The sequence below is a fragment of the Motacilla alba genome, chromosome 9, assembly GCF_015832195.1.
Source record: "Motacilla alba alba isolate MOTALB_02 chromosome 9, Motacilla_alba_V1.0_pri, whole genome shotgun sequence".
In the NCBI taxonomy this organism is placed as follows: Eukaryota; Metazoa; Chordata; class Aves; order Passeriformes; family Motacillidae; genus Motacilla; species Motacilla alba.
In genome coordinates, this window is record NC_052024.1 from 13,288,772 (window position 1) to 13,314,583 (window position 25,812).

General features: G+C 36.6%; 1 protein-coding gene across 8 annotated transcripts in view; it reads left to right on the forward strand.

Annotated features, from left to right (window-relative positions):
• The window catches only part of ACAP2 (ArfGAP with coiled-coil, ankyrin repeat and PH domains 2), a 63,863-nt gene that overhangs the window by 26,035 nt on the left and 12,016 nt on the right, over positions 1 to 25,812 (forward strand). For 3 of the 8 annotated variants that reach the window (XM_038146543.1, XM_038146547.1, XM_038146550.1), the window contains exons 7-18: positions 826 to 870; positions 1,899 to 1,994; positions 6,170 to 6,244; positions 7,608 to 7,619; positions 12,833 to 12,945; positions 16,443 to 16,463; positions 19,651 to 19,702; positions 20,972 to 21,072; positions 22,335 to 22,440; positions 22,869 to 23,077; positions 23,284 to 23,353; positions 24,579 to 24,673. In XM_038146543.1, the coding sequence (XP_038002471.1) occupies positions 826 to 870; positions 1,899 to 1,994; positions 6,170 to 6,244; positions 7,608 to 7,619; positions 12,833 to 12,945; positions 16,443 to 16,463; positions 19,651 to 19,702; positions 20,972 to 21,072; positions 22,335 to 22,440; positions 22,869 to 23,077; positions 23,284 to 23,353; positions 24,579 to 24,673 (995 nt within the window). The remainder of the gene's footprint in view (positions 1 to 825; positions 871 to 1,898; positions 1,995 to 6,169; positions 6,245 to 7,607; positions 7,620 to 12,832; positions 12,946 to 16,442; positions 16,464 to 19,650; positions 19,703 to 20,971; positions 21,073 to 22,334; positions 22,441 to 22,868; positions 23,078 to 23,283; positions 23,354 to 24,578; positions 24,674 to 25,812) is intronic. The other 5 variants (XM_038146544.1, XM_038146548.1, XM_038146546.1 and 2 more) reach the window with 3 other exon arrangements.

The following is a 25,812-nucleotide window of genomic DNA, read 5'->3' on the forward strand; positions in this document are numbered from 1 at the left end:
GTTTTCCTAAATAATGACCACTTAAGTATAGAAGTAGAATCTGGTTTTGATTATAGCTTCAGCAAGCTTGTTTATTTTGCTGAAATTCTAAACTGACATAGAGGTGTTAAATTACAAAATCATGCCTGTTTCTTCTAAGTGAGTCTTTAAAAGTAAAATTTGTAGTTCTGAATGGCAACCTATTAAGATTAGATAAAAAAGATAGGGGAACTAGGTGAATGTGAAAAATTGGTAATTTTTTTCTATATAATGTGGAATTCCCCAAGTTCTAGGGCAACACCTTTAATCAGTGACTTCAGCTAGCTTAAAAGCACAGATGTACATTAGTTACTTATTGAAACTATTATGCTCTTGCTTGCCTGGGACTATTTTTGGGATACTTAAATACCGTGAGTCTGAGGGGAAAAGTAACCCTGCCCCCATCCTTCACTCTGCCCTGGAAGCAGTGCAACGTCTGCAAGGAGTTGGTGGGCTGGCTTGGCTCATCTGCTTGAAACATCTTGAATTCAATCTCTTGAAAATGAGAACCAGTTTTCCTTGAAAGTTGTAATATATTACTTCTAGCAAGCAAGTGGTATTTTCCCTACTGATATAAAAAAATTGTAACTATCACCACGAAGCTCCAGCTTTGCAAGTGTTCTCTGATTGCATCACTTTGATGTCATGACAGAACTAGAGTGCATCTTCTTTTAGAAGTATTTTGGGAAGTCTGATATTGGGCTGTCTTCTTCCAATGTTTTCAGCTTGGATGTGATTATTTGGGGAAAATTGAAAATAAAATAAGTTTCGAATAAAAGGAATTGCTTGTTTGTTATTTTATCCTAGATCAATGTTCTTCAATCTAAAAGGAGAGCAGAAATCTTAAAATCGGTAAGATATACTTTATCCTCTGTATATCAAATATTTTAACCCATCTGAAATTAAAAATATGACCACAAAGCAGTATGTTAAAAATGTAGTCCTTTTACTGATCAAAATGTTATCAGTACATTTGGCAGTTTGGTGACTGTCAGTTTGGCCTTTACTGTAGCTGAGCATATATGTTTAACTGTTTTTGACAATCCTTCTGGTTCAGATTTGAATACTTGTAGGTTTTCACTACTCTCGATCCTTTGGTATGTGTTCCATGGTAAAAATCAAACAAAGGCTGAGAATTCTGCTGTTTAGGTCTGATTTATTACTTTGTAAACACAAAGTGCTACTTATAATCTATTCTAAGATGAATTCTGTTTTTTCTAAGAACAAGGCAAATTTTGATATGAATAGTATGGTATTTGCTAAATTAATATAAAGCTATACTTGCATGCCAATTTGCTTCACATTTTATTCCCTTTTCTACTTCACATTGTCTCAGTGCTGTTCTTTCAGATGTCTGAAGTTGCTCTCCTATAATTTTCTTAATTCCTTAAAAAGCAGAAATTTTACTTGGGGTGGTTTATACCTGCCTGCTATTCGGCTCTGCACCATCCCAACTTGTTTTCTGTTTTAAGGCCAGACAGTCTTTTCAGCTATGTTATAAAACTTATGAGTTTGAATTATTAGTAAAATATTCTACAGCCCCTCTGTACCTTACATGTCCTAGTTAAAGAGAGATAACAAACATTTCAGGTGACATGAATTAGGAGTAGTTTTCTGCCATTAAGTAGATTTCTTTTCTTTTGCTCATGGAGCTAATGCTATCAACTGATTTCTGAAATTTTTGGCTTGGTTCTGTTCTTGCTTTTCTTTGCATGTTTATTTTACAACATTGGAAGCTCTGTGACTTATTGATGTAAAACTATCAGGACATTAGAGGAGAAGTTAAACCTGAAATTGTAGGTTATGTGAATTAAGTGACATGTTTATGTGATATGTGATACAATTTTTAAGAGAATAAATATTTACTTTGTTCCTTCTAGATGTTATCATTTATGTATGCACATCTGGCTTTTTTCCATCAAGGCTATGATCTGTTTAGTGAACTTGAGCCCTACATGAAAGATCTTGGTGCACAGGTAACAAATGATTTTAAAAATGCATAACTATATGCTGAAATGGAAGAAATTTTGATATATGCCTGCATATCAGGTACTTCATAGATTTATTCAACAAAAAGGGAGTTGTAGTATCGTACAGGCAAAACATAAAAAATATGCTGTAATGAAAGGAATTAAAGGAAGATAGTTACAAACTGAAAGTTGTCTGTTTACTGAAATTAATACTACCATTAGGATTTACATATTAAGCACAGCCATGTACTGCTCTGTGAGGTACATTGTTATATTCAGGATACTGGATTATTTGGATTTCAAAATTTTTGTATATGACCCATGTTTATGAATATACCTAGTAATAAAAAGTAGATTAGGCTGGTTTTCCTTCTACTCATATACTTTATTTACTGTATAAATTACACAGTCTGTATAATTAAATTTTGATGTGTGTAAATATAACTTTGATGTTAGCAACTTAGACCATAAATTGGAAGTATGATTTTAATAAGTAGTGCAAAATTTAGTTCCTGCATGGAATCCTTCTTACCCAGTTTTGTTGTTTAAGGACAGACAATTGACACTTCTGGGTTTTCAGTGAGTGACTCATGAAAAGCTTAGATGGACCACTGCCAGCTGCACACAGGAGACATTGAGAATGGTTATGCAAATAGATTGGAACAGCAGCTATTGAAATGAAGATCTGTCTGTGGTGGAGGAGGAAGACTCAGCAGTGTCTTGACTTGTTTTTCAGTGCAAGTTATATGAGCACTTTCTATTTGCCTCTACCTGAGGACTTGCAGCAAGTGCTGTGATACAAACCCCTCTATTGCCACTTCCCAAACAGATCCACAGATTTGGAGCCAACCAAATTTTTAAGTGTCTGTCCAGGTAAAAAGCAAGCTTCTACAGCAAACTTTTACATTCATCTTGAGTAGATGTGTCATTGAATGTCTAAGAGATTAAATTTTTCTGAGCTGTGCAGTGGAGCAGATTGGGAGCTGTAGAAAATAACTATTCAGCCATTGGGTTGGTGGAGTTATTTTTCTGCTAGACTATGCCCCAGTTGGGTCTTAATTATGTGTAGAGACATGTCAGGTCTTGGTGTAATAGGGGCACCTGAACAGCTCAGTGTTACTCTTCCATAGCTGTGCCCTTTATTCTTCAACACCCTTCTAGTTCGGATTGTAAGTGTTGAACTGTAGTGTCTGGCTGTGTAACACATGTCCTGTCCTTCTGTGGAAGAGGGGACAGGGAGAGGAGATACAGTCTATGGAGTTAATAGTGGGTTATGCCATCAACCAGGCTTCAATGTTTCCATTTCATTGACGTGATTTCAGTGACGGAGCAAGAAAACACAAGGTTATTTTTGAATGTCTGGTCATGCTTTTGCTTGATCTGGTAAGGAGCACTGTGTAGCATTCCTTTTGGTGCTGGTATCATAGCAACTGAAGGAGTTAAATTTAGAAAATCCATAGCTAAGAATGTTTTAAATATATTGCAGTTGGAGCAAGATGGATTGAAGACCCTAAAGTTGTACAACTTGCGGAATTGTTCTTTTGTAGCACACCTTGGCATTTAAGTAATGGGTCTTTTTCATGACAGAAGCAGATTTGTAAATAACTGTTGAAAGTTTTAACAATTGATGGCTTTGCAGCTTGTACTGGTTGAAGCTTCTGCCTTTAACAAAGTAGGTTGTGACATAATGGGGATTTGCTGGATTTTTGTGAAAATGCTGTTAGAGTCCTTCTGTTGGTGAGTGAGTTTTCATTCCTAGGTGAATTTTGTGTACGATCTTAATTACAAGGGTTAACAGCATCTGAAGTAATAAAATTGATCTTAAATAGTGTAGTTATAGTTTTGAATTATTTTTGTCTGTATTTTCAAAGTAATTGTTTTATTGTGATAGAATAGGATTAAGCAATTTTGCTTTCTGGATACTTCAGGTCAGGGTAGGATCCCTTGGGAATCAGATCATTGTATGGGAATCTTTAATAGTGTGCAAGCATAATATGAGATTTTGCATGGAAACTGTGGTTTTTGTTTCTTTTCATATGAAATGTGGTATTAGCTTGAAAAGAAAACATTTGAATTTTCATTGAGATGACTACTCAAAAAGCTAAGTATTTCTGTCTGACTTAATTCTCCTCAGAATGCCAGTTAGAGCATTATGTTTATAAAAATACATTTACCAGTAAATGCAGTGGTTTGAAAAACCCAGTTTTCTGGAAATTACCCAGTAATGCTATAATGACTGGAATTTTGGTAGTTTGGTTGTGATTTGCTACAGCTTTTGATAGTTGTATGCTGTTGATCTCTTCTAAAACAATTGATGTGCTGCTCACCTGAGTGAAAAGGAAGAAAACCTGGTTTGAGCTTGAAAACAGGAATAGTGTAATGCTGTCCTCATAGTAAAAAAAGTAACTGATGGAATGAGCTGCTGTTATGAATTTTGTTTTGGCTGTGGTAAATGTACCCTCCAACGCTTGTGTTTAAGGTATATTAGAGGTAATTGTCCTATCCTGAGCGACTGCCTTCTGTTTCGTCTAATGGGATAGAAGGACAAATTTCTTGGCCATGTGCCCCCAAGAAATCTGAAGTTTTAGCAAGAAACTTGATTCCTATAAAATTTTGAACACTTGACCCAGTTCTCATCTTTATCACAAGAAAAAGGGTTTCTCAAGGGTTGTTGATGCAAAGCAATCTTTGAGCCCAGTCTGTTTTAGAGGCTTTTGTTATTTTTAAGTGCTAAAGCTACATAGATGTGGCATTTGGACACTTCAGCCTTCGGTGTGTTCCTGTTCACAAATACCTGTAAAGGTGTGCAAGTGCTGATACGGCCTTTTGAGCCACAGGGGAAGACAGGGAGAGAAGAGTTAAAAAAAGTAACAGAGTACAGAATTGGATCCAGATGTTTCGGCTTTCTGGTGGCTCCATAATTGTTGGAGAATGTCTAGCACAAGGGTGTAAGGGCCTGTTATTGTCCCTTTTCTGTTATTTATATCATGTCAAGCAGGGTAAGTAAAACACTGGGGAAACGGCCAGAGTTGGCAGGGCCTGCCACTTGTGGTTCTGAGAGCGGCTGGAGGGGATCCTCGCTGTGGGTGGATCAGAGGATCCGTTAGTCATCGTGCCCTGTGCCGAGTGAGTGACCCAGCTGGGAGCGGGTGCTGCTGCTCCTGGTGTTCTGGCTGTGGGCCGGGAGCAGAGGCAGCCCTGTCCTACAGACGGAGAGCCGCGGGCTGAGCCCTGCGTCTGCACCGCCGGGCACGGCCGCGGCCGCCTGCGTAACGGCAGCCTTGTGTTACAGGCTGTAAGTACCAAACCAGCTGGTCTTTCAGGCAACATCTGCTTCTCCACTGCATTTCTTACATAAACATGAAGGCCTGGATAAAACAAACAAACAACAAAACCAAAAGAATCAAAACTGTGAAACAAAAGCAACCAAAACAAGCAACTAACCACAGAAGAAAACCCCCATCAAACTTTCTCTTACAGGGTATCTTAAATTTCCTCTTTTTTTTTTTTTTTTTGTGATTGTTAAAGGAAATTTTTTGGCTAGTGTCCTTTTTATCATCACAAACTTTGTAAGGTTACTAATTGAAATATTCTCTGTGACAATCTCTGTTATTTTCAAAACCATATTTTTCTTTCCAAAATTAGTTTGATTGTCTCTACCTAAGATCTCAAGCAATCTTGCTCGAGTACTGCTGGTCAGCTGATCAAAACTATCGACACAAAATCCTGCTTGAGACAGTTCTCCCACTTCACGGAGGGAAAAATCCATAGCATTTGCTCCTTCTAGTTTTTGCTGCTGCTGCCAGTGCTGCTGCATAGGCCAGCAAGAGCAGCTAAAGCATGAGTCATCCTCTTGGGAGACTGAGCACCAATGCGGTACAGAGTCGCATATGCTTGGCACCATGCTGTTCTTTGAAACAGTTCTAATGCTTACAAGAAATGTACACCTTGGTAGAGGTTAATTCGGGGTGGCAGAGCAGTGCTTTAAACGAGGCTTCAGTGGTTATTCAAGGTAAACAATTTGTGACAAAGAAGTAATTATACTATGCAAATAAAGTAAAAGTCTTGCAATGTCTAGACATAATGTGTTCGTACTTTTTTTTTTTGTCAGCATTGAGAAATCTACTGAGCCAAATTTCTTATGATAATTTAAAGATCCAATTTTCTGTTTCTCTTTACAGCTGGATCAGTTGGCTGTAGATGCTGCGAAGGAGAAGAGAGATATGGAGCAAAAGCACTCCACTATTCAGCAAAAGGTACTTGACAGAATGTAAAAGGCAGGCTGCACACACTTTTTTTTTTTAATCTGTAGCATCTCTCCCCAGCATCTCTGCATCAGAACTACAAGAGATGGTATTTTTAGTGCAGAGAGACAGACTGACATGTCATTAAGTGTAAGGTTGGATTGCAGATACTAATTTTGTGTTACTGAACAAAATATTATGCTTAGTTTTTACTGAAACATAAATAGAGCAGTAGAATTTATTTAAATGCTGGGATTTTAGCATTTCAGTAGAACTCCTAATTCCTATTACCTCCTGAATTGAATAAGTTGTACAGGTTTCTGTGTTTCCATGCTGTGTGTTTGTAGAAGAGGTGTATGTGCTGCACAGCCCTACAGCCATAAGTATCACTTCAGACTGTGCAAAATCCAAGTGCAGCACTTGGAGCTTGTGTGGCAGCTGCTGTTGCACATGAAGAACCAAAGTAAACTTTTGTAAAGAGTGTCTAATGTACTGGTTCAGCTGTGCACAGAAATGAAATTGAGAACTTTTAATTGGTGTTTTGGGGAATATTTGTGCAATAGTTCTTTTTCCTTCTTGAGAAAAATTTAGGTAATTCATGTTGGGGGAATTACTTCTTTTGTTTGGATGTTTCAGAAGCTCTAGATCAGTATTGGTTTTGCAGATATAATGCTAGAAGTTAGAAAAATTTCCACTAAACTCTCTGGTAGTGAGCTACAGGTACTTTTGAAAGGAATTAGATACCAGTTTAAAGGTGTGCTACACTTCTTACTCTCATTCAAATATGTTCTGGATCTGTTCAAGTGGCATAAATTTTAAAAAATCCCACCCAATCGAAATGAAATCTGATAACTAAATAAATTCAGGAATGAAAACATGCTGAGATTATAAGTTGAGTAGCCTTAGTAGGAGCCAACATTAATACTAATGGGAAAAGATAACATTTTTGGTTGCTGTAAACATTTTTATTGGTGCATTCTGTCGTCCCTTTAGGAGTTGGTGGGAAGCATAAGGATTGCTGTGAGTTTGAGCAGATGTGATGATGAGGGTAGAGCTGACATGCTGTGCTTGGAGTCAGGAGATAACTGCAGGCAAGGAGGGGGAAGAAAGGGGGGAAATGGGAAAGATGGAACTTGAGAGTTAATGTTAAAGGTCAAATTTTAAGTTTTTTGGGCTTAAAGGCTCAGTTTCAGGAATGGACAGTAGTTGAGAGGTTCTCCGTTAAGAGAACAGTGGTGCTTGCTGAAGACTGTTAGTTATGAGCAATTATCTTTTAATTTGCCATAGAAATAATAAATAGTTGCCATGCATTATGGTCACTGCTGTTGCCATTGGTATTTACAGTCTTTGTTTTTTTCTTCAAATGCTGCTTAAGGCTGCTTTACAGGTAAACTACTTCTACTAGTTTCAATTATTACTGAAACTTGTAAGCTTCATGAAACTTGATAAGCCATATCTATGTGTAATATAAATGTTCTTGATTTCTAGTAGGAGTGACAAACACAATAATGTTACTTTTATTGTTGCTTACTTTAATTGACAATTTAATGCTGTCTCTAAAATCTAATCAGGGCAGTCACAATGTAGTGTATGTTGTCCTCTTAAGTTCTGTGTTTTGAGTTGTAAGTGTTGTCTCCTGTCCTTATCAGAGAAGTCACTGTCTCATTTTGTGCTGATAATGCCTAAACTGTGCTTTATTGGAGATTCCTCTTACAGCTTGTCCAATCATTTTCTTAGTTCCTTATTCAAACCACATTGTCTCTTTTTGTCTCCTCCTACTTGCTTTTCCCAGCCTTCACACCAGGTTAGCTTCCAGCTCATCAGGATTTCAAAACTGCCTTAGACTCTGGGTCTTTTTATCACTACTTGTCATCTGGTCACCCTGTCCCAGATGGCAACTTGAGTCCCTGTTGTCTTGTCATGTTGCTTTCCACTATGTTCCCAAATCTTCCAATGCCAAATCCTTCCATGTTTTTTAACAACTGAAACTTCTGAAGCTTATTGTGTTGAATATTCCATGAGGTATATATGTATTTAATACACTGAAGTTCTAATCTAATGCTTCAGAATGATGCCTTTCCTTCATTGTGTGGATAAAGAACAGTTCCTTTTCTGAAATGTATAGGTAAGTGCATATGTGCACACACCTACCCACCTACTGCCTGTGTTTGCATATATGTGCATATGCATGCAGAATAATTGCACTAATTAAATAACCCATCTCACTTTTCTGTATAATCATTGTCCTACTTAATTAGGCTGTTGATGGAGAGGCTAATAAAAGTGTCATGGAAGGGCTTGGTCAACAATACAGTGTGATTTCTTTTTTAGCAGAGCTGATAATCTGATTTACTTTTTTTAATTGCTTATAAATTTTGTGGTCTATTTACTCAGCAAATGTGCAGGAAGCATTTTTCTTAACTTTATTTTTTTTCAGTGTAAGAAAATATTTTTTCTGTATTAAACTGGAGAAACACATGCTGTGAATTAATCTAGAAATTTCATTATCATTCTGGGAAATTTTTGCAATATATTTTATAAGGAAAGATTAATACTAAAAGTGTGGTGTCACAGTGTCAATACATTAGACATGACTCTTGTTTTCTGAGCAGTTTGCAGCCCATTGCTGTAGCAACACGTTTGATTAAGAAATATTTTAAAAATCAGCCGCACCTGCAAGCAGCTTCATGGCTTTTTGGTGTTGTGTCCAGACCTAATATTTTGTTCTAAAATGAGGGAGATGATACAGGAAAAGTATTTGCATTGAACTTCAAATAGTTTTTGCTGTATTCAAATCCCTTTTCCATTAAAGTAAAAATCTGCTTCCAAAGGAGCGCTGAGGAAACAGCTGGAGTGAGAACAATTTGAAAATTTTTAACATATTGAGTAAACAAGGTGATAGGAAACCAGCTGCTACCACGATCACAAAGCAGGCATAAACCAGAGCTGCTGTTGAGAAGCTGTGCAGACTAACTCCTGTCTCCAAAACCAAAGATGTGCTTGTGTTTCAAGTGACTTGTTTGCTCAATGACACTCTTGCATTCTCTCACTCTGTCTTGGGCTGTAAACCTTGTTACTTGTGGTGTCTCTTGTTCTAAACCCTTCCTCGAGGGCCTTTTCAGCCTAAGCATGACAAACATCTCTTGCCAATGGAAAGGGAACGGGAGCAGCTTTCTAAATGGGGACTTTGCACAATTAGTGTCTCTTGTTTAGTATATGCTGGCCTAATTTTTCAGGTTAGTGTTTTGTTTAGTACTTATGCTCTCCTATTTACTGCCTTTTAAAATAACTTTTAAAAGGCTGATTCTCTAAAGTAAAAAATAATTTGGGTTACACATCAAATATTAAAATATAGTTCCTAAGATTTACTGGTAAAATGGTTTGATTAGCTTTCATGGCCTGATAGCAATTTGGAAAGTAAATCAAAAGCTCTGCTACTGAAAACTAATGGTGGGGGGGTGGGGTGTTTTGTTTTGGGAACAAGAAAATCATACACAGAGAAACAGAAAACATGCTCTGATATGAATCAAGTATGTGTGATGGATTGATACGTTCATACGAAAATGCATTCACTGAAACACTGTCAAGAATATTAAGTGTTCTGTGACACACCAGATTAGTATTATTTCTGGAGATGAAAGTTGTTTTTCCATTGCCAGCTGGTTTGCTGTACCCCATGGACATTTAAAGAAAAAGGGTGGAAAAAAAGGCATGAAAGCATGCTGTATGCTTCACTTATATAACCCACTTCTACATATTTCTCTTCCAGTAGCAGCCACCCGTGAAAAATCAGTGTCAGAATAGAAGCCATAGATGTTTATTCTTTCAAAACTGAATGAAATATGTGATGTAGCACTTCAGTGAAAATTACATAATACTGGCTAAATTTTCTTAGTTCTGGTTAGGTGAAATCTACTTTAGTCCTGACACCTAATTAGTTTAATTATGTTTAAAATGAAGTCTTTATCAGTTGTGTGCCTGCTGGCAGAACACACAATTCTGAATCACATACAGTGACTGACTTTATTAACATGTGATTCTCTTATGCAGGACACTGGAAAGATATGGGTGGATTTTTCTCCACCCCAGATTATTTTTCATGATTCATTAAACTTTTCCATGCACCAAGATAAAAATAAACTATAATGTGACTGCTTTGCTCCTATTTTTTTAATTGTAGAATAGCAGAGACTAAGATCAGAACACAGCTAATGTAGTTTCTTTCTCTACTTTTATCCATGGAATTGAAATGGGGCTATTTTTTTTTCTGATTGTTTTTCCTGATCACAACTTTATCAATGAAGTTTTATGGACAAAGCACATAGAAGCCTTATTCCCTCCCCCCTCCAGCTGGTAGTCTGCCATGTTCAGTTAAGGAGGTATTTGACATTTGCCTCTATACTCTTCTGTCTTTTTCTGCTCTGTAAAAGTGGAATTCAATCAGGGAAGTAGTTAAAAATGACACTAAATGCATTTCATGAGAAGGCTCAGTATTTTAGATAATTCCAACAGTGTGGCATGATAAATGATCCATATACACCTTCAGAGTATAGATCTGGAGTCACTGGAAAAGACAGCGGCATTTTCTGCAGCAGCTCTCCAAACCCAGGGGAAAATGTGATTACATAGTAGGCTGGACAGAAAAGACTGAGGAAATGCATGTTGTCTTCAACTAGACGAGGAGTTGCAAGCATCACTGAGGCAGGAAGATGCAAATATTTAGCAGATTTCATTATGTTTGGGAGCTGGTAAGTTAGAGTAATTGATCAGTTTTTGGGGAATGTAGGGAATGTTACATCAGCGTGTCTAAGTTTGTGCATAGTGGTTTTCTCTTTTTTTTATTTTGAGAGCTTACATGAAGCCTTTTATGCTCAGCGTGTTCTTCTCTAGAAAACAGGCAAAAAATCAGTTATTAATTGCTGAATAATAAATACAAAACTTTGTATTTTCTTTTGGTGAAGCTTTCATTTGTAACTAGTATGTTTATTCAGATTGGTGTGTGGTAGTGATACGATAGTTTCATTTCTTTCAGAACTCTTGCATTGATAATCTGTCAATTCAATAATAAAAATCTAGATTTAACATTTCAACATTAGTTAATCTATCCAGATTAGTAATAGATGAAAATGTGAATATTTTTAAGGAATTTGTGCTGTTCTGACTGGGGAGCTTAAAGGGCTCATTTTAATATTTGTAACCATTTCACTATCATGTGTAATTAACCTTGGATTGGACCAAACCATCTGCATGTACAAGAGTAAACATCATGTATAGCACGAAAGTTGTGTGCATCCTGGGCTATTACCTGGGGATAATGACCGTGTTGGTATTGAAGCTACTTTTTAAAATATATATTTCTTGCCTCTTTTCCTTTATGTATAGACAAATTCCTAAGAAGCAAAGTACAAAGCAGAGACTTTCAGATATACTTTTCACACAAAGCTGATGTATGCAATTTACGAAAAGTAACTACTGAAGGTTCAGGAAAGTCATAATACAAAATGTTCTGCCTTTTCAATATTTACCTTGTTTGGTTTTTTCCCTTCTGAAATTTAATTTTCAGTAATGTGTCTCTTACACCCATGTTAAGGGGAAGAAGCCATATGTTGCTAGTCTACTTTAAGGAGATATATTTTAATAACAGTGAAATAAAATTACAGCAGGTATGTTATTTTCATTGCTGGACAAAGTTGTGAGAAATGATGTCATTCCATGTGTGCATTTTCATGCACCCTTAGTAGATGTTAGCCTCCCACTCTCTGAATATCTGAACTCTACCTTCCTGGGAAGAGCCCATGCTGTTCTCAATGAGATGCGAAAGCAAATGATCATCACATGTGTTATTACTTAGTCTAACTTACCTTTGCTAAAGATAAGATAATAAGAAAAGCACTCAGCTTTCCTAAAGCTCAGAAGGCTGCTATTAAATGTTACTAGCTGGGTTTAGTTGCTATTAGCTTGATGGAAATGCATATTCCCTTGTCCTACGTGTAATTTTGTAATCTTACCCAAGATCATAAAGAAAAAATTACTGCTAAGGTCTTGTCATCAGTGCCAGCACCATGATTGCTTTACTCTAGAGTTGGCTGATAGCATCATCTTTATTTGATTACTTGTCTTCTAAGTTCCTATGCAACTCAGCTGTCAACATGACAGAGCTGAAGAAAATGCTAAAGCACAACTGACTTTATACATATCTGCAACAGGCTGCAACTGTTTGTCAGTTTTGACTCCTAACTTTCATGGCTTCTTTTCCTCTGCTTTTCTATCCCCTTTCTTGGGAATATGAGAGACCATTTGAGCAGACAGTTGAAGCATCAGATGCTCTGTCAACAATGTTTGCCCTCTATTTGGCTGTAGAGGTCACTAATACCTGAACAAGAAATTCCCCTTGTTGCAGGTAAAGTAAAAATCTTCAGCATTCTCATTGCTTAAAATTGTTTTTTTAAAAAAAGCATTAATGTGCTAAGAGTCATGGTTTGACTAATACGTGTTGCAAACAAAACCTTATTTCTAGATATTTACTCTTTGACAACAGTACTGCTCATATTTGAAGTTTCATTTGACCTGCAGTGTGTTTTTCTCGTTCCTTTGTACTAGGATTATTCCAGTGATGATACTAAACTAGAATACAATGTAGATGCAGCCAATGGCATTGTTATGGAAGGTTATTTATTCAAGCGAGCCAGCAATGCCTTCAAGACTTGGAACAGGTAATTATTCAGAACCTTTATTTGCTGCTAATAAAAATACTGCTTTTTAACCTGAATTCTCATCTGATTCATAATCTCTGTAACTCGTTTGAGTCCATAGTTTTGACAGAACACTGGGGTGACTCTGTTAGTTAACTTAGAGATGACACTTCACAGCCATTTTCCCTTGTTTTCTGTACTAGTTGTTTGCAAACCTTTCCCTTGTGAAAGCATATGCTAGGAAAGTGTTAGAGTAAATAGAAGCTGTATAGCCACTGGAAGCAGAGAAACACAGTCAAGGACTCAAGTTAATTTTCCTGAAAGATAAGCAATGTAGTTGTTATCCTTTAAAATTCCTGTTCTGTGCAGTGACTTTTGCTTAGTAGTTTTGATGGCCCTTTTGGGAATTCAAAATATATTGTTAGTCATATATCTTTAATGTTGTATATTTTACTACTATTTAAATATTTTTCTTCCTGAACAGAATTTCTTTTGCATTTCCAAGGGTGTGTGCTTTTTTTCAAGGAAATATATATGCTGGAGCATTTACAGCACAGCTGGATACAGTTCCTGAATTTTAGATGTAATTTGGTGTGATAAAGAGCTCTCTATGGTCCATGTTCTGCTATTTTTTCAGTGGTGCCTCTGTTAAACTATTTGCTGTGTTTCAAAGGACAAAATGTTCATTTGAGTGGGTGGTCCCTTCCAATCTTAATTATTCTGTTCTTCCTTGAGCATCTCAGCACACCACAAGCTTGTAAGAAACTGGGATCACTTCAATTAAATCCATAGACTGATGCAAGGGCCGCTGGTGTCAATAAGACTGTATCGATATTAGCAACTCATGGGTAACCAGTACAAAGGATTTTGCTTTGGGCTGACTCTGGTCCGGTCCTTTGGCCTGATTATTCGTCTGGAATCGTAATGCACTTTCTGGGTTAGTTTCATGCAAGCAGAATTCAGAGTTCTCCAAGACAAATCTGTGAAGTGTCAAAGGATGGTGGAGGGAGAAAACCGGGAGATGTGCGTCAAAAGCACCTTCCTGGTGTGAGGTGAAATGTTCGTGTTAGCATACTGAGAAAGATCTGCTGTGACAGGGCAGGGATTGTCCTTTATTGCATTCCCAAGGGCCTGAAAGGGTCCTTTTTGCCATTGCTGATGGTGAAACTCTGTCTCTGGGTTCCTGTCTTGAATAGCAGGAAGGTCTTGCTCTGCAAGGGAGGTGACAGGAGGGAGCAGGACAGGAGTGTCTGCTTCCACGTGGTGTCATTCCTAGCAATACTGTACATGTCTCTGACCTTAAAGTGGTTAAAGAGTAGGGTTCAATTAAAACTATCCTCTGTATGTTGGTAATTTAAATGGACACAAAGTAAATAAGGAGAAGGTGTAATTAAATCAAGATACACAATCACATTCCTTCAGATTGTTACAGATTTGAATAAATATAATAAAAAGCATATCCAAGCAATAATATAAGAGGGCAAAGATAAACAGCTTGTTAATGAGTCAGAGCTGCCTACTTTTATTACATAATTGATATGTACTTTTATTTTTTTCTTCTGATTATCGCAGGAGCATTCAATAAAGCAAAACTTTTAACCGTTTTAATATTAGATTCTTGATAATTTATCTCATTGGGACAGACTAGTTGGATGCTTTTAGACAAAAAATAGGATTGGATACACTATCTATGAACAGTTCTGAAAATTCAATCAGTCATTTAAATTTTCTATTCCATATGTTCACAAACCATTGCTAATTCCTATTAAACTGCTTTTATAATAAAAAATATGCATTTATGACCTTACTGAAGACAGTTCTTATTTTCTGAATCTAGCCCCCCATTTTTTCTATGTTTTAATAAAAATGAAGAAGCATTTTTGTTATTTCTGAATACATTTGTAATTGCTTGCTATACTGTAGGCACAGAAGTGGTCACTGCCTGTTTCCTGTGATGGAAAGTTTTACTTGTGTAGTGTTACAGCTTCAGCTGTTTCAGCTGTGGGCAATTGTACTGATTGAAGTTCATCATATACTAGAGATTATAGGGTTTTTCCAGTCACTATAAAGTACAAGAAAGAATTTTTTCATTGCATTAAACTGTTTTGTGTGTAAAATTTTATAAAATAACAGAGGAAATATTTAGAGCATTATGTGTTTTATTTTAAGGAATTCTGAGCTGAAGTCAGGACAAACAAGATACTTTCAGTGTTCTTACAGATTAGAAGTTTGCTCCTTTATTGTATGTTCATCTTTGGGGAAAGTGGGTGGAAAATCAACCAGGTGAAACAAAACTAGAAGAATTTGCCTAGAAATACTGGAATTTCCTGCTGTTCTGAGCCAAAGGTGATAGCACTGGTCTTCCTTGCTGACTGCTAAATGCACTGTCAGTAGTAATATGTATTAAAATGGAGGCTTCTCTTTTACTCTTGTTGGTCTCATTTGCTCTTATGTTGGTTCTAGACCTTTTTAAGAACTTCAAGAGTGAATTAAAGACACCAAAAACCATTCTAATTGCCACTCTTAGCAGATACTTGCCAACATTAAAAACATAAGAGAAAAGGGTATGATAGGTTTTGTGGGGGTTTGACACAGCAGAATGATTCTAGCTGACAAAGGAGAGAAATGTGATGCTTCTGTGTGCATGTCTTGGTCAGTGAATCCATGGACTCCATAGTGGTATTATCCTGGGAGAAGTCTGGTTGCTGGGGGAGAAAAAAAAAAGATGATTGTATAATACAGACCTTTGAAGGGGGGCAAATCTGTTGTGGTGAATGAAAATTTGTTTCCAGTCCAAACTAATGTCTTGCTAGCATAATGAAATTTCTTCCTGCAGCACCTGGCAGCTCGTGTTTCATCGTCTCAAGACTTTAATTATTTGGGGTTTTGCATCAAGTTTCCAGTTCTTGGGACAGTTCTGTGTGACACTGGCTTTAGAAACAAATAAGTGTTTGAGCAGGCTGCAAAGTAAACGCCGAGCTATTTGCAATTCATTGTCACTGTGTTTTGAAAGAGATGGAGCTTTTGTAATCTCTTTTTGTTGTGACTAAAAGGACATAATGCACACAGTTGTTTCAGATAATACAGTTTAGTGGAATCAAAATTATATCCTTGTACTGCAAACAGGTATGGACACCTGTGTTTAGAATGTATATCTGTCTGTTGGTAAATGATACACCTTATTGTACATCAGTTTTCTTAAGGTATCAGGAACAAGAGTCAGGTGCATTTTTTATGGAGCAGTAGCTGGACAGCTCTTTTGGTTCCCAGAAATTCAAATTCAAAATAAGTCCATATCATAAAGAAAGAATAAATGTGTGTAGTGAGAAAAGCATTTGTCAGACCACTAGTATCTTCCAAATAGGTTTTAGATTGGATGCAATTGGTGTTTTCCTTTTTAATTCTGCTGTATTTTCAGATCATGCTCATTCTTTTCTTATTTTGCTCATTTTGCATTTTTCATTCCTTTTCCTCCTTTCCCTTATGTTTTAATCCTACCCCGTTTTTTCACATGACAGGAAAAAGCCAGATCACATCAGGTACAACCAGCTTCTTTTATACCTTCCCAATGTTTCCTTGGCACGCAAAAAGCTCTTCATTAACCCTGCATTTAATTTTGATTACTTGCAATGGATGTATAAGTGACTCAGTCTAAGAAAATAACAGAAGGATTCTGCCTGGGATGCCAGTATACCTGCTGCTCAATTCCTTTAAAACATTCAGAAAGATTGAGCTAGTTTTTAGCTAAAAATAAGGAATTAAAGCCAAGTTTCTGCACTCAAACTTCTGAGCATACAAGATGAATGTCTTGCCTTTTTCCAATTGAAGTTGATGAGATTCTGTTTTTCTTATCAACTGCATTGGGAATAGACATGTGCTTTTAAATGTTGTGCATTCTTAATTACTCTGTTTTAACTGTGTGCTGGTAGCAACTAGAGGAGAAAACTGTTTCTGAGAATCATAAAGCACAGTTCATTGTTTTATGTAAAACACAAATTTTATAATTTTTTCAGTTTTATTCTCAGTTCTCAGAAATTGAATTTTTTTCTATAGATTGTTTCCTATTTAATAAATACAGTTTTGAATTTTGTAGGTATACATGATGGAAAACATTCCAATTCTAAACAGGAACAACTATATTTAACCACCATGAAGTGAGACAGTGTAAACTACTTCAATATTCCAAAGAATGTTTTCTCCTTCACCACGTTTCTCTCTTGCTTTTGACAGAATGACACATTTAAGAAAATTTTATAATGATCGGTACTTATTGCTGATTGTACTGATTATTGATAATAAGTTGATGATGCCTGATGATAATAATAAATTGATGATGCCTGAAGATTTTAAATTTTTCTTAGAACCTGATAGATGTGGGTTACCCTATAGCAGCTCCTTCAGTACAGAGATTGTACCTCAGAAGTTCCTGGCTGATGCTGGTGTAGACCCCCAGCAGTCTGCTTGCTACAGTAAAGTGAAGTTTGTTGATGGTATTTGGTTAATGAGGAATAACTCCAAGTTTTTGGCCTGAATAAAACTGCTGTGGTGCTGACACCTTGCAGGGCAGTTTGACACTTTCATCTTGTTACAAAAAAAAAAAAACAAAAACAACAACAAAAAAAAAAAAAAAAAAAAAAAAAAAAAAAAGTATTAACTCTGACATCCACTTCTAAATTGTTATCTACAAGTTACCCAAAACTGTAAATTGTTGATCTCATTCAGAAAAAGTTTATTTTAGAAAAGCACCAAAACCTGCACCTTTTGTGGCTGAATTGAAATATTTTTTTAACAGATTTAATTTTTCTACTAGGAGAAAAAAGGGACTGAAATATTTTCAGAACTTCTAGACTAGGTTTTAAAGATGGCACAAATTTGTGTTACAATTTGTGTGTTCACTTATATCCAGCTGATGAGATTAGAGCTTGTTTACTAGAGTAACTCATGAAATATTTAGCTGTAGAACAAATGAGGCATTGCATTAATGAAGTTAATTGCACTTCCTAAGGCTCTTACTAGGGATTTGCTCCATTGCTCGTTGTCTTGGGGCAAGGCTGCTTGTTTTTCCCCTTTACCACTCCCTTTATCACTTAGGCACTGCTTTACATGTTGTTCTCTTTTGTGTTACATTCAAAAAAGCACATGAAAAATGACATGAGTTTATTTCCTTTTCAAGTCTGCTTTTTTGTTAAGTTTCCTATATGAATATTAGCAATAACCTGCCTTATTTTTGGGGCACACTTACTGCATCTGTAAATAGATAGTAAAGATGATACCTTTTCAATAGCAGTGACTAAAACTACTGCTATTAATAAATTTAAAAAGTCAAGAATGACAGAAGAATCCTGTTGTTGCTTTTTAAATTAAATATATCTGCACAACATTTGAAAATATTGTTAAAAGGTAGAATCTCATCTGTCTATGATGCACTAACCTTTCTAACAAATACTGGATTTCTGTTTGGGATCTAACTTTTTTTGTATATATTAATTTTTCTTAACCATCTTTGTGCACTTCTTTCCAGGAATGGCTTGTGGTGGTTGAATAAATACGTGGGGCCCTCTTGTTACTAATTGTAGTAAACTGTAGCTTGAAGCTCAACAGCCTGTGGAGAGTAACAAGATCTGTTGCAGCACAATATTTTGTGTGCTGTTACCATTCAAACTAACTGATAGTGCAGGAAAAAGTGATGTGTGGTAAAGGTGGGGTATTGGAGGTGATTGAGGAATGATGCTGTGGTAAACACAGGTTTGCATTATAAGCCTGAACAAAACAAGGTGTAAATTTCACTGAATTGTGTTTACATTTTACAATTGTGTTTTTTTGTCAGTGAAAATGAAACTGTGATAATTGGTTAGCTTTTATTCTGTGCATCTCATAAGAGCATGCTACAAAGGCATGGTTATGTCTACTGGTTTGGTTTTTTTTTTTTGCATTCAGTGGTCTGATAAAACATCATTGTTAGAGATCTGAGGGTTTTTTTTTTTCCAAAATGTGATTTTTCCATTCTCTGAGGTATATCCTGTGTGAACAGTGAGTTTGACAAGGAAGGATACAGTTCAGAAGAGTTTTTAAGCATTATATTATCTTTTCGATTTTACAGGATGCCTTCATTAATGCATTTATTTGATTTATTTGATTTTCCCTCAAAGATGAGGTTTGATTTAGGATCCTACATAAAAGGTTTTCATTGGATTTTTTGTTTTTTTGTTTTTATATGCAGTGTTTTTATTTCAGACATGCCCAATGTAGATAGATATTAAACCTGCTTGGGATAGCAACACTGAAGTATTTTTAGTGCTTTAGTAAGTTAGTTCTACTCCCAAAAATATTTCAGGATTAGTTTACATGGGTATAAGTATTTTTGTTATTCAAACTATCTGAATTTGTGTTATCAGACAACTACTTAAAATTGTAACTTGCTACTAAAATACAGAAGGAAATGTTCTTTAAAATGAAAGTGTTTTGTGTGATAGCTTAACTAATGTTGTCATAACATGAATGTGTTTGTTAATGACTCAAATTATTTGAACCTTGCTTTCTTTTCTGTTTTGTCTCTGCTTTCCCTTTTTTCATTATTCTCATGAAATATTTGCCAAAATGACTGCAGTATTACTTTCCTGAATTCTTTCATGCGGTCTCTTTGTAGACTGTGTGTTAGCACATCTCAGTCACATAAGCACTGTAAAATCAGTTATGTATTCTCTGGATGTCTCTTCATTTGAATAGGCGCTGGTTCTCAATACAAAATAACCAACTTGTGTACCAGAAGAAGTTTAAGGTAGGAGTTGAAAACTGGCTTGGGATAGTTTGGGGTTTGGGTGATGATTTTTCTGATTGATTAGGGAAACTGCTGATGTGGAGATCCTGTGTGATGTTTAACAACCCTACTGCTTTCTTATAAATTAGTTTCTCCCTTTGTAAAATGAGACTAATAGCTACACAAGAGATTCTGAGATTCCTGTGCACTGATTGCACACATACTCTATTTGCTGTGGCTTTTGTAACCTACTTAGAGCTTTAAAAGTTGTTGGTCCCAAAAGGCTTGTGCTCACTTGCTGGCAGTCAAATACTCCATGCTGTTCTCTGAGCAGTTGTGTTTAACTCTTTCAGGACTTGCTCCTCCAGCTACTTACTGGTTCACACACCCAAAATTCAGCAACTGGGGGAAAAAAGCATGAAAGCTTGTGACAAAGCAGTCAGGGCTGCTATATACATGTACTTAGTATTGAAAATGCACACTGGTTCAGCAGTCAGTATCTGCCTTGTTCCTGGTGGGAAGTGCAGCCATTTTATATCAAATCAGCAAGTCCAGCTCTGCCCCAAGCTATAGAAGCCTTTTCAGTCAGGTTTTGGGCCCCTGCTCCTTTGTTTGCTGTTCTAGAATCTGCTTTTGCACCAAGGAGCTGTAGCTGTTCTTCAGGTTGGGAGAAAACAGACTGTATGGAGATAGTGGGGAAAAAAAGAAGAAAGAGCTTATGGCAATTAATTCCTCTTCACTGCAAACAGACTGGGATCAGAGGCTGTTCCTTGCTATCTGATGCTGTCAAATCAAGGGGCTTCATTTCTGTGGCTGGAAACACACAGTTGAGTTTGTTTGAGCAAGTCTGGTTGGGCATTTTGTGTTTGTGAATTCTTGTTGCTCTTTTTTTAACTGCAGCTTTAAAATGCTGATTGCTCAGAATGGAATTCTTATGAATTGAATCAAATTTTCAAAACCACTGCATTCAGCTTCTGGGGTTTTTTTATGTGGCACTTAAAATACTGCTGATTTAAATACAACTTTTCTGATTTAATTGTGAGTTAATTGCCTTTCTTAGAATATCTTTGTCGTTTGAATACTGTTGTATAAATTTAAGGTGTTGATTATTCAGTAGATTGGATTGTTGATCTCCAAATCCACTGAGTTCAAATTTAATTTTGGGAGGAAAAAATTAGTGTAACCAGGCAAATAGAATTCAATTATTAATAATTCAAGATTGAATTACTATCTTATTATCAACGATATTATTTTTTCTCTGTGACTCTCTTGTTGACTTTTGTCTCTTAGGATAATCCCACAGTAGTTGTTGAAGACTTGCGGCTCTGCACAGTTAAGCACTGTGAAGACATAGAAAGACGTTTCTGTTTTGAGGTGGTTTCTCCAACAAAGTAAGGAGAAGCAATTGAGTATGTTTATTTAAAAATAAAAATAATTACATGTAGTTGTTTTAAAATGTAAGATTAACGTTTCTCTTGGGATAGATCAAAACAGGAAAAGTATCTGAAAAATTCTGTTCTCTGAAATTTTGGCTGAGAGTAAGTGATGCTGTGAGAAGTGTCTCTGGTATTTAGTTTACTTTTGGCATTAAAATAAACATGCATTCTTGTGCTTTTTGCATAAATGGCTTGTGCTGCAGAGCTCTGCTGGGGCTTAGTATAGTAGCTGATGCTATCAGCTGCTTAGTAATGTACAAAATAGGTCTCAGTTTCTCCACATTTCTGATTGGTGCAATGAGAGAGAAGCACATAAATAAGCATAAATAAGCTGTTGTCTCAGTTGTGTTAAATTATACTTCAGAATGCACTAAATGAAGCTACTAAAAATGAAACTACTAAATGAAAAATAAAATTATTTTTCAGTTCCAGCAGTGCATTGGCTGTACTTGGGGAATTTTGGCATCCTGCCACAGCAAGGGCAGGACATGTATTCCTCATTAGTGATTGTGAGATGTGACCATATTTAAGTTTTTGATATGAGGTCAACTTGCTTTGAGGTTTGGAGGTTATCTACACTTTCCACTCCTCCTTAGATTTCTCTTTTGAGTAGATTGCTGTCCATCCTGATGTTTGCATCCCCAGTTGTGGTCCACTATAACATGCATTTTGCTGTTGCTTGCCTGTGCTTTTTCAATCCGTAAGTGTTAGAACAGTTTTATACTTCATGACCTGTTACTTTTACTGTTGATGAGCAAAATAGTTCATTCTTTGTCAGAGAGCTTTAAAGTTACCCTCTCTTGATGTCAGTGAATGAAAGTGTGTTTTCAAGGACTGATACCTGTGTCTTGTGTCACAGCCGTAAAATGCATTTGAGGATATAAAAAAGAAAAAATTGGAATAAGAAAAGGAATAGGAAGCTAAGCCATTGACATAAGGAAGCTAAGCTTCCTTAGCTTAGGAAGCTAAGCCAGTGGTTTTGGAAGAGTCATTTCTGTATCTATTAGCATTACCTGCAAATAATTTTGAAATAAGGAGTTTGCAGCTCACAAAGGCTCAGCTGCTTTGTTGTCTTAAAATAAATGTGTTTATTAGATGATGCCTACTAAACTTGTGATGGCAAGGAACTTGCTCCATAAGAACAGACCCCTGAGCAGTATGCTGTTGGATGTCAGCTGCTTGGCCGCTGTCTCTGAGTACTTTGTGATTTGTCACAGGAGCTGCATGCTTCAGGCTGACTCGGAAAAGCTGCGGCAGGCGTGGATTAAGGCTGTTCAGACCAGTATTGCCACAGCATATAGAGAAAAAGGGGATGAATCTGAGGTGAGTTTAACAATCCACCAAACAACTACCTCCCTTTAGATCCTGAAAATTTTAAATACATAAAGCTTCTTTTAATGTGAGAGAAGGAAAGAAACAATCCATTGTTTGTCTTCCAGTGGAAATGCAATGAAATTTTGAAGGCTGTGAATTATATCTGATCTTTCACTTCATCATGTTTATATTACTATGGTCTGTATGGTTTTTGAGATTTCTCTGTAGTGTGATTAAAAATCATAGGGTATACTTATATTCAATTTTATATATCTTCTAAAAACTAAAACTCCTTTTTTTTTTTTTTTGTGGCTTTCCTTGGCCTTGCTAGAAGAGACTTTTCTTGGATTTTAGTGTACAGTCAGGATCTGTGGGACTTCAATTTGTTTAGTTTACCATGTCTCTTAATTGGTTTGTTTGTGTCTTTTCCCTTTTAGAAACAGGAAAAGAAATCATCCCCTTCCACTGGGAGCCTAGAATCTGGGAGTGAGACAAAAGAGAAGTTGTTGAAAGGAGAGAGTGCTCTGCAGCGAGTGCAGTGCATTGCTGGTAATGCTGCCTGCTGTGACTGTGGTTTGGCAGATCCTCGCTGGGCCAGTATCAACCTGGGAATCACACTGTGCATCGAGTGCTCTGGGATACACAGGTTGGGGAGCTCCTCACAGCTGCATTTCATTTGTGCATTGGCTTAATTAGCAAGGGTGGTGTTTGCATCCTGAAAGGTATATTGAAAGAAAATTAGAGACCCTTGTTTGTAAATATTTGCTTTATTTGCATAAATTAATGGTAAATCTGTCTGAGGTAAGATATAACATGTAGTTACAGGTTAATGTTTTTTTCCATGTTGTTTAGGAGCTTGGGAGTCCACTTTTCAAAAGTAAGATCTTTAACGTTGGATTCATGGGAGCCTGAACTCCTAAAGGTACAGTATTTTTGAAACAGGCTTCTATTTGGTACTTAGATTGTTGTTCTAAAGCCTCTGCATCAGAAAGTTCAATGCAGGAAAACATTTGTACCCAGTGTATGTCTTGCAGTTTTGAGCAGAAAATGTTTATACTTGTGTATTGGTTTATTTTAATTCATACTTTCTTATACTCCATAATAATTTGTGCTACAAACTTGCGATTCAGAACAGTTTACAACACCTTCAGGTTCCCAAGTGCACTCTGAGTAGCAAGTTTCATCTGATACTTTCAACATGTAAAAAGACAAATCTGTTTACAAACCAATAATGTCTTTCAGTGGGCTGAAAATTTTGGAAGTGATTATCAGCCTAAAGCATGATCATACTCAAAAATTTGAATGTCAGCTCTCAACAGTGAGATGCTTCTGGCCTATAGGAGAATACTCATGCAGCTGCTCTTGTGTGCCAATTTTCTAGCTTGAACCATGGTTATAAAAGTCATGTGACACTGAAATCCTGAAATAGGAACTGATGCATGGATGCATATGTGCAACTGGGAAACTTTTGCAAGCATTTGTTTCCAGCTGTGATGTTCTTGCACTTAGGAATTGCTTCTCTGTTCTGAACAATCAAAAGACAATGTGCTTTGTGGTTAAATAATTTTTTATCAATGTGTTCATGCTGAGAAAACAGCCAACCAACCTCCACAGCCACTCCAAAAAAAAAGCTGTACCTCTTGTACTATTCATGTAAATACCAGAACTAAATATTCTACCTGGTATTAGAAACAAGAAATCTGTTCATTGCAATCAATAGGGTTAAATTCTTCTGTAAGTAGGCTTTTGTCTTTGTTCCTTTTCTAGAGTTGTATCAGATTATGTCCATTGGGTAAGGTGGAATACAGTCAATTGAATTGTCTCTTGCTGATGGGCTAAGAACAGCTCCTGGCAAAGCTGGTGGGAAAGCACCTTTGTTATTGAGGCCTGCAGGTGTCATTCTGGTGGTTGTTTTTTCAGGCACTTTAAGAGTGACTAGATTTTTTTCTTACCTTACACAGAATTTGGTCTCTCTATTCACTGATTGTTTTATTATTATCATAAAAACCCATGCTTATTTCTGTTAGTGTACTTTTACCAGTGAAAACACTAAGTTGTAAATACAGGCTGAGTGAAGTTTAAAACAACTGAATAGGTAGATAAAGCTTTTTGCAACTATATTTGAATTTATTCCTTTTTCTTTGTAGCTTATGTGTGAATTGGGAAATGATGTTATAAATAGAATATATGAAGCGAAGTTGGAAAAAGTGGGAGTAAAGAAGCCACAATCTGGAAGTCAAAGGTAGTATTTTACCAGCAGTGCCTGTTGCTTCCTTTTATTGTTGCTTCCTTCAGCCTCCCCCTGTAAAAGATGCTGACACTTAACTGTGTTACACTCCTTTAGTGTACTCATTTCCCTGTATCTCTCCCTTTTCTCACTCTCTCTGTTTGTTGGGCATTCCTTCTCTTGGTCCCTTCTGCTTCTGCTGTTCAATTGTTCTTTTTGTGATCTCACTCCCTCCTTTTGATGACAGCTCTAGAGCATTACTGTGGACATGTGGATTTTGTTTCCTCTCTGATGGGTACGAGCTCAACCAGCTGTACTTGGTGTGTGAGTGCTCCTGGAAGGAGCCTGTGGCCATTCCTTTTGTCTACGGTGACTTTGTTCATCCATTTGACTTTTGTTCCCTGTTCTTCAGAATGTTCTCATCTTCCTACCTGCGTTGTACATGAGCTCTGCTGCTTTACAGCAGCCTTCAAACCTTTGTACTGCTGTCTTCTATTTCTCTGATGCTAATCTGTGTTTGAAGGTAGATTCTCAGTGCTTTGTGCTGCTGTATAGGATGTCTCTTAAAACTTGCTTTTTTACTGCCTTTCCAGTTCTGTGCTGCTGGCTGCCCAGCAGTTTATAGTATAGAAAACTGCATTTTATGAAGTGTTGGCAACTTGGAGACAGTGATGATTAGAAACAAAGTAGGAGATTTGCTAGATATTCCTTCTAGTGGTAACTGCTTTTCAGCAGTTTCAGTGCAATAATTACAGCCCCTTTTATCAGTTTGGCAGAACTGCTGTTGTGTTTCAAGCTGATAACCTCAAGTTATACGGAAAAATACTTAAGTATGTGATACGGAGCTGATGGCTGTGCCTACCTAGGGCTTATTATTGTTTTCTTGTGTAATCTTAATGTTCCTGTAACAAATGCTGCAATTTATATTTGCATAAGAAACTAAATATATGTTTATTAGTAGGTTATTAACAATGTAAACTTGTATAAAGTTTTAATACAGGTAACATAGAGTAACTAATGCTTATTTCTTCCACATGCCACTTTCCGAAGTCTCTGTCTGAAAGTAAATACATGTTTGTGAAATTAACAAAATTACTTCCTTTTGAGCTTATGGAAAATTTAATCAAGAATCCAGAAAGTGACAGTGTGCTTTG